This window comes from Electrona antarctica (genome assembly GCF_951216825.1).
Source record: "Electrona antarctica genome assembly, chromosome: 7".
Classification (NCBI taxonomy): Eukaryota; Metazoa; Chordata; class Actinopteri; order Myctophiformes; family Myctophidae; genus Electrona; species Electrona antarctica.
The window spans coordinates 22991542-23000836 of NC_136812.1; the positions used below are offsets into that span (position 1 = coordinate 22991542).

Consider the following 9295-nt stretch of genomic DNA (forward strand, 5'->3'; position numbering starts at 1 on the left):
ATGGGCATGTATACAGCACCAGTCACTGCCAGGTGAGCACTGGAGCACTATTTGAGGTATGCGGTACTACCATGCACATGTTCAGTAGTTGTGGTGGTGGCCACCCACAGCTGTGGCCTTCTGTTGTGGGCTGCATTGGTGATGTGATTGACATGTGTCAATTGACCGTTTGTACTATCTTAACCACTTGAACCCTATTCTTGGCATGTCATAATAGGCAAACTTTCTGTGAAAATTGCACATCTACAAGCTCTCAACACGTTGCAACGCAACACGTTGTGAGCTTGTACAGTAGAACGTCTATTTTTGGTGAAGAGATTTAGACGGAAAAAAGGATCCGTAGGCCGTAGGGCCACGGATAGACCCCAGCTGGGGGACCCCGGTCAACGAAGTATATAGGGTTTAACAGTATACTTCTTTGGCTACACCCCCTGCTGAGTGTATAGCGCACACACATGCATGCACGCACGCACGCACACATGCACGCACACACACACACGCACACACACAATGCCCTTAAATGACTGTTTTAGTAGGTTAGGGAGGCCACCTACACACCTGCCCAAAGGAATGTTGGTGTAGACTTTATCAGTATTGCATGGTGGGGGGTAAAAGTTACCACCAATGGTATTCAGTCACGTACCGTTGATGCCAGGGGATGTGGCCAGTGGTGTGGAAACCTACCAAGGCTAAAGAATAGTCAATGATTCACTGGCTGGAAGAGAGAGGAGAGCTCCAAGTGTAACTTTTTTCTCCCTTCTAAGCTGTCCTCTATCAAGTTCTAATAACATTTCAAAGACAATTGGCACATTTGCCCCGAAATTCAAATGTTTTATATTTGCAAAAATCTAATTTATACATTTACTTTAGGTTCTAGAAAGCCTCTGCACTGACTGCATTGACACTGTGCCATATTTCCTGGCACAGGAATACGACTTTGGGGTTTCTCATGGGATGAGTAATCTTAAAGAGCAGTGCAGAGAAAGGCGTATATTAGTACAGTTTCCCTGGTAAAATAATATTAGGACCCTAAAAGCCAGCGTAATTGAATAGTTGTCTCCTTGAACTGAATATAGCGGTCCCTCATATTGGGGCTCTCCGTTTACATTATTCATACGAAGGAGGGTGTGACTTGTTGGCTCTTTTTCCGCCTGTATAAAACGAGAAGTTCGCGTAAAAGAAAATACAGATGGAGAAGGCTAGCCCGCTCGCTGTGTCACAAAGAGTCCCCTTAAGCCTACGCGACAACCCGCATACTGTCCTTTTGTGACCAGCTTATCGGCAGAATGCCCGGTCTCTGCGTGCTTTGTCTCACTGCTGTACTGGCTGCATTCACCCGGCTCGCCGAGACCGCGGGGCCGGTGGTCCGATGCGAGCCGTGTGACGCCGGAGCGCTCATGCAGTGCAAGCCGCTGCCAAAAGACTGCGTCGAGAGGGTGCGGGAGCCGGGCTGCGGCTGCTGCATGACGTGCGCCCTCGCCGAGGGCCAGGCGTGTGGAGTGTACACGGGGCGCTGCGGCTCCGGCATGACCTGCCAGCACCAGCCGGGGGAGAGCCGACCCCTGCAAGCTCTGCTGGAGGGACGAGGAGCGTGCTCCAGCGCCGCGGCGAAAAAGCTCAACAGCATTCTGATACCCGCGCACACAACACAAGGTAGGCAGCGGTCTTTCACTCCTTACGGAATGATCAGTCCTTGACCACGACTGGCATACCCAGTTGTTGTTTTCTCCCAATATTATTATTATTATATATTATTTTTTTAAATCTGTAAATAGAATGTGGCCGGTGCTCTCTCTTCGTTGTAGCATACGCGACAGGGTGTAGGCTACTGTTTGGATCCGATCTGGAGAACACCACGCACTGAATGCCACAACTACGCTACTCTGCTCTGTTCACATTTATTTATTACGATATGCTTAAACCGATTAGCACAGTGCAGTGGACACTGGATGGATACCTATGGCTATGACTAGAGAAAGTGGCATTATGGTGCGCACTGCGCAGATTTTCTTATTTGGTGACTGGTGTTCTTTGCGCACGCGTAACGCAGTGCTAACACCACCATTGACAGTCAAATGTTTTGAAAACGAAGATCTTCCCGTGATGCATGCTCGTTAGGCTCGCACCTAATCTTATGGACGTTTGTGGGCCAGTGTGGGAATGATTGTTTTTGCTTGTTTTACGCGTGTAAATGCAGTTTTTTTTCTCCGTGCGTCCACTTTGCACCTTAATGCACCTGGTTGTGCTATAAACGAATGTGTTACATCGCGTTCTTACTTGTATGGACTCTGGATAAGGGACAGCTGAGACCTATAAACAGTCATCATTTCTTTCGGAGCACACTAAAAACATCCGCACGCACAATCTGGCTCCTTCAACCCAATAGTTATAACTTATAAGGAATGCCACATTCAGACATTATGTAAGTATATTTAGCAGGAGCATGATCGAAGGTGAAGTTGATGATTATGTTCTGTGAATGATGCCAATATCTTTGGACGACGACAACAGTCTTTCTAGGTTCCAGACTTTGGACCAAAAACATTTCGGGGTGTGGTGGTGGGAGGACACGGGGCCCTTGTTTAGGAGCCTATCTCTCAGCGTGAGCGCACGCACACACACGCACACACACACACACACACACACACACACACACACGCTTTCCTCTCAGAGTTAGTTAAAGGACCACTTCACCACTGGCACTTTTCAACCTATCTTCATGATAAAATATAAAACTTTTTTTTCCTACTCAGACTGTGTCTCATAGAGGGCTGTGGGCAGTTCAGAAACCCATCTTCCAGTAGCAGATTTAAACAATATATATATATAAATATATCGTTTTTTCAATATTTATTATTATATTATATTATATTTATTATCGTGAGAATGATGGCTTCCATTTATCGCATTGTAACTTTTCAGGAATAGAAAGCCTGCAGTTTCTATTAGCGTGGATTCCCCTTTCGTAACAGCTCCAGGAACTACTTGCTGGGCCTTGCATGATGCTTTGTGTCTACAGAAGGTGCTCACTCACTCACAGCAGTGAAACGGCACACATCCCACCTCCATGTGAATACACACTGTGTTGTGTGTATCCGGGCATGGCTGACGTCAGGCCTCCTGGAGCCTGTGTGTTTTCTCCCCCTCGCTATTTGGCTTGGCCACAGTGGTGTGGTGTGCAAGCACTCAGCAGTCACATTGTGTCACACACACACACACACACACACACACACACACACACACACACACACACACACACACACACACACACACAGCCAATCGTAAAATGAGTCCAAACTGATTTATGTTTGCATACTTCTTTATCACCCGTCACATAACTTACTGCCCAAAGCCACTCTCTCTTTCTGTCTTCTTTTTCCAACTTTCTTAATTGTAAATTAATCTCAATCTTTTGCTCGTTTTTCCCTTCATGTCTGTTAACCCACTGTTATGTCTGGAATTTTGCATTGCTGGCAGCGGCTGTTTGTAGACTCTGATTTAGGAGGATGCTGGTTAGCTCAGCTGGCACACAAACACACTCACCCACTAGTTTCCCTTAATGTCAGTAGAGGTTGCCACCTCGTAGCTCTTCTTCGGCCTCTCTCTGAGGCAGCAGGAGATAATTGAGGAAAGATGGGCAGCAATGCATGCCCATTATTATCTCCACTCTCAGCTGGAGAGAAAGGTGGGAGTGATCTACAGTGCCCCTGTTGGTCAGAGTATGTAAGAGCAGCCTAGTGGTTTCCACTGCCACCAGTCCAGTCCACATGCATCTCCATAACTCTCTCTTCCCAGACATTAACGAGCCCTTTCGCCGCAATCCGTGCTGTTTACTCCGCAGCCATTTATGCAAACAAATTGCGTAATGTGTTTATCAAAAAAGCTCTGAATTCTAAGAGCGGATATAAAAGTTTGCATTGCGTATAAATAATGGTGTTTGCAGGTATCTAAATTGGGCTTGTTGTTAATCCCCTCAGCAAGCAACCCCTCACCCCCCTGTTCATTTGTGAGAAGAAGTTGAGAAAAGTCTTATGCCTGGCCGTAGAGTAGCCTATCTGGCCAACGGAACAACAGCAGCTGCTGCATCACTGTTGATTTTTGCTTGAAAGATTATCGATCAAGCGATCACTGAAGTCTTCGTGATGCTATTTAGAACTCTGGTGAGCCCGGGGACCCGTGGAGCCCCAGTGCTTCTTTAATGATCAGCTGGTCGGGAGAAGAAAAGGGGTGGGCTGCCAGCCTGCCAGCCTGACCACATGGGCTACACCCCTGCATGCCCGTCCACCACCCTGGCCACAGCACTCCAACACAAAAATCTGCTTGAAGTTAATGGTTTATAACTGTGTGTGTGTGTGTGTGTGTGTGTGTGTGTGTGTGTGTGTGTGTGTGTGTGTGTGTGTGTGTGTGTGTGTGTGCGGGTGCGGGTGCGTGCGTGCGTGTGCGTGTGTGTTTCCATCCTCCCTTGTGGTCCATCTCTTGGGGTCCTGAAGCTTAGTTTGCCGCTCGTCAAGCACAGAACACAGTAAAATCCTCAGTATTGATTTGACTCTTGAGAGTGTAAAAATGAACCCTTACGGGTCCATTCACTGTGCAGTTGTGTCTGTCAGACTGTGGCCTTGTGGTGGTGTGGCTGACCGTTGGCATATGGTGGATAGTTAGTTCCTTTCCTATATTAGGGAGCAATGTTTGAACCCCCCCCCCACACACACACACACACGCACACACCGCTCCTCCCCCTCCCCTATCCTCAAGTAGGTCAGCTGGATTGGCCAGTGGTGGAAAGTAACCTACAGAGTAGCCTACAGCCTACAGCCCTGTACATGTACTTAAGTACTGTACAATGTTGAAGTACTTTTACTTTACTTGAATATTTCAATTTGTCTATACTTTATATTCTAGTCGACTACATGCCAGAGGCAATTATTGTACTTTTAACTCCTCACTCGCTACAGTTATTTGACAGCTCACAGCTTTAATATACTAGATTGTTTATACATTGGCTATTCACAAATAGCGGATACACAAGCTCACAACACTTCGCAGACACACACTTCCCAGTTCCCACACATTGTGGACTTCTATCTTCCAAAACGTTTGTCCAATTTTGAAAAATCTATAGGCTTTAAGTAGCCTATATTTTGACACAGGGTTTATTCTTGCAGCAAAGTATGTTGTGTTGTGATATTGCTATATTTTACTTAAGTAAAGCACTTCTTCCACCACTGCAGATGGCCCTCTGCGTATGCTCTGTATAATGATTGGTCAGGAATCTATGGCAGTACAGTGGGTTATTAATACTGTCAGCTCCCTTCGACCTCTCACACCTTTACCTCTCAGTGCCCTGTCTCCTTCTCTCATTTACATCAGCCCAGCCACACACACACACACACACACACACACACACACACACACACACACACACACACACACCCATACATACATACACATAATCATATTGCACGCACACGTGTCTCTGTGTTTACTGTCAGCTTCTCCCTATCTTATATACTGTCCCTGCCTTCGCCGTCAGTTCCATTTATCTGTTTATTGGTTGACTTCACATTAAAGCCCTGGGATAAAAATGAATGAGGGGGATATCAAAAGCATGGGAAGCATGGACCCCACCCATCTTTGGTGTGAGCACCACTTTGTACGAGCTCAGAGTTTGAAAATCTGCTTCCTCTTCTTGTGTGTCTTGGATCCGTACCCCCTGGCAGAGATGATCGCGGGTCAGGGAGAGGAGGGACAGCCGCGCGTCAACGTCACCGTGGCCATGACGGTGCTGCCGGGGCTGGCGGCGGCAGCGGAGGGGGGCGGCGGCCACAGCAGGGGACCGCCCCCCGACACCAACAAGCACACCAAGCTCATCAGGAAGGACCAGATAAGGAAGGGCCAGAGCTACAAGCTGGAGTCGGTGTTCGTTGGAGCCAACACGGACATGCATAACTTCTCCTTGGAGAACAAGAGGGAGGCAGAGTATGTAAGTCGCACACGCACGCACGCACGCAGGCACGCACACACGCACGCACACACACACATGTCACACGCACACACAGTAAGTATTACTATACTTACTGTGTGTGCGTGGTACCCCGGTATTTTTGGGTCTCAGGTTTATCCGAAGACCTCTAATCTTCTACAAGCGTGACATTTTCAGATTTCAGATTTTTATTGACGGGATAGCCCCTTGAGATGCAGCATCTCATTTTCACACATAAGTACATAAAACATACAGTACACAGATACAAATACAGATATACATACAACACAAATAGCTTGCTCACCCTTTTCCACCCACCCCACCAACCACCACATCATCAGCATGCATGTTGTTCGCTTGTGGGTCGCCTAATTTGACAATTTGTCATATGATGAAGTATACTGCTTAAAGTAGTTCCAAGGTCTCATGCATACATTATGTATGCATTATGCATACATATGCATTATGTGTCAGGGTGTGCGGTTGACTGTGCTGTGTTGTTGACGGGGTGCTGGTGTGTGTTGACAGGGGCCGTGCCGGAGGGAGATGGAGAGCATCCTGAATACTCTTAAAATCACCAACGTTCTCAACCCACGAGGCTTCCGCATACCCAACTGCGACAAGAAGGGTTTCTATAAGAAAAAGCAGGTAAAGCACTCCCTCTGTCACACACATGTATGTGCACACACACACACACACACACTTAGGCAAGGCAATTTTATTTGCATGGCACATTTCAACAACGAGGCATTTCAATGTGCTTTACCCAGAACATCAAGAAAAACATCAATGCAATTATAAAATTATAAAATGACACACACCCTCCCTGCATCACACACAGCATCTGCTAAAATGGCAAATGATAAATGGTGCATTTATATAGCGCCTTTATCCAAGGTGCTTTACATAGATTGTGCATTACATTCACCCATTCACACACACATTCATACACCGATGGCAGCGGAAACCATGCAAGGCACCAACCAGCACATCAGGAGCAATTAGGGGTTCAGTGTCTTGCTCAAGGACACTTCAACACTAACTCTGGGGGAGCCCGGGTACGAGCTGGCAACCTTGCGGTTACCATCCAGCCACTCTACCCCTGAGCCACCGCCGTCCCCTGCTAACATGCATATAAGACACGTGCTCCAACAATACCCAAAGAATCCTCACCTAGGCCAACTGCAGTTGCCCAATGCCCACCCTCCCGCGCATGTCCCCTCCCCCCACCCCCCCTCCTGCCCCTGCGGCCTCCGTTGTCCTGACGACGATGTCAACACTATATTATCAGCATGGCTAATAAGCATGTATTACCCCGCTAAGTGCACTGTGGACGTCTGACTCACTCCTCTCAGGAAGTGTAGTCGGTCAGGTGTGTTTGTGGCTGTGTGGGACGGAGTACCTTGTGTGTGTGTGTGTGTGTGTGTGTGTGTGTGTGTGTGTGTGTGTGTGTGTGTGCGTTTGTGTGTGCGCGTGCGTGTGCGTGTGTGTGTGTGTGTGTGTGTGTGTGTGTGTGTGTGTGTGTGTGTGTGTGCGTGTGTGTGTTTTTTCTGCGCAATGATTACTTTTACTTTTGGTTACTTGACTCAGTACATTTTGAACAACAGAATATTTCTACATTGCAGTATTGATACTTTTACTTAAGTAAAACATGCGAGTACTTCCACCACTGACTGCAGGAATGCCATTTTAGGTGTGTGTTTGTGTGTGTGTGCCTGTGTGTGTGTGTGTGTGTGTGTGTGTGTGTGCGTGTGTGTGTGTGTGTGTGTGTGTGTGTGATGTGCGTGTGTGTGTGTGCATGTGCGTGTGTGTGTGTGTGGCAGTGTAGATGTGGCACGTGCAAACGTTTGACGGCGGCAGTGCTGAAGATTTGGCGCGGCTACAGAGTAGTAGGTGTGACGTTCCTCTCAGAGAGGCAAAGAAAACACACAGTCGTTGAGTTTTTCTTGTCTGCGGTGTGGCAGACTCGGCCACCCGTAGCGTGGCCGGCTCACTACTGAGACTGAGACGGAGGAAGGAACTGAAAAGGATGTTGAGGTAACAACACGCCCCCCCCCCCGTCCCTCCTAAAAAAGAAAAAGTGACACAGAAAACAACCTGCCGACTTGAGAGAAAAGGGATTTGGGGGGTGGTGGGGGGGTGATTGAGATGCGGACCGTGTCAGATACATCCCCTGTTCCACTTCCTGCTGCTGGCAGCCTTATCGCAGGGATTCCCAAGAGTTCTGGCTCCTTCTGAGAAACACATGAGTCACCAGCCAAATCACCCCCCCCCCCCCTCTTGCACCATGAGTCACCTAACCCAACCATAACACACGCACGCGACCACACACGCATGCACACACGCATGCACATACAGTACACACACACACGCATGCGCGCACACATGCACACACACAATAAGTGAGGACATCAATCAGGACATCAGACATCAGAGGACATACTTGTGAGGACATCAATATTTTAGGTTGGCGATTTCATGATTACTTTTTCAACCTTTTTTGGGCCATTTATGGGGGAATATTGTCTACAATAATAATAATAACCAGTAAGATGCCCTGAGGGCGAGAATCGATGCACCAAGTGCTGGGCGAGCGCTGTCGCTTTGGCATGGGGGGTCAGATCAACATATGAAATGAATTATGTACTGGCCAAATATGGAGCGTGTCTTGAGTGTACAGGGTTTGATGAGGTCAGATCAACATATGGAATGTCAGAACAGGTCAGCTCCATATATGGAGATCTAATGGTGGCAGCGGGGGCAGTGTCTTGAGTGTACAGGGTTTGATGAGGGCCCAGGTAGGGCCGGGCCTTATTTTTCGGGCCTGTTGAGAACTGTTGCCGGGCGCAGCTGCACTAATAACTTTGGGGCAGGCCCGTCAGTCAAAAGGGAGACATCGGGGGGGCGCCCGCTGGCCAAGTGGTCCAGGTGCATTCCACATATAGGCTCTGGCCTGACAGCGTGTAACGTATTCAAGTCCCATTCATGACGACCTTTGCTGCATGTCTCTCCCCTTCTCTCTCTCCCTCTTTCCTGTCTGTCTTTACTGTAACTATCTATAAAGGCACAATGAGGTCAGTGTCGTAATCTTCATATATGGAGATCTAAGGGTCTTTGTAATGTCACGTAATGTCACGAGGCGTGGCCATATATGGAGACGTGATGTCACGAGGCGTGACCATATGGAGGCATGGGTGACGGACGGACGGACGGATGCAGGTTTTCATAGTAAATGCAACCTACAGTCGCAATAATAATAGGCTGTCTACAAGCTCTCCACATGCCACGCAGTGATGCGTTGAGAGCTTGTAGATT

The 9295-nt window shown here is 48.0% G+C and overlaps 1 protein-coding gene across 1 annotated transcript in view; it reads left to right on the top strand.

Annotated features, from left to right (window-relative positions):
* Positions 1-1198: 1198 nt before the first annotated feature.
* Positions 1199-9295, top strand: part of igfbp3 (insulin-like growth factor binding protein 3) — a 21333-nt gene continuing 13236 nt past the window's right edge. The window contains exons 1-3 of the mRNA XM_079506718.1: positions 1199-1653; positions 5718-5980; positions 6509-6628. Of these exons, the coding sequence (XP_079362844.1) occupies positions 1287-1653; positions 5718-5980; positions 6509-6628 (750 nt within the window). The 5' untranslated portion in view covers positions 1199-1286. The remainder of the gene's footprint in view (positions 1654-5717; positions 5981-6508; positions 6629-9295) is intronic.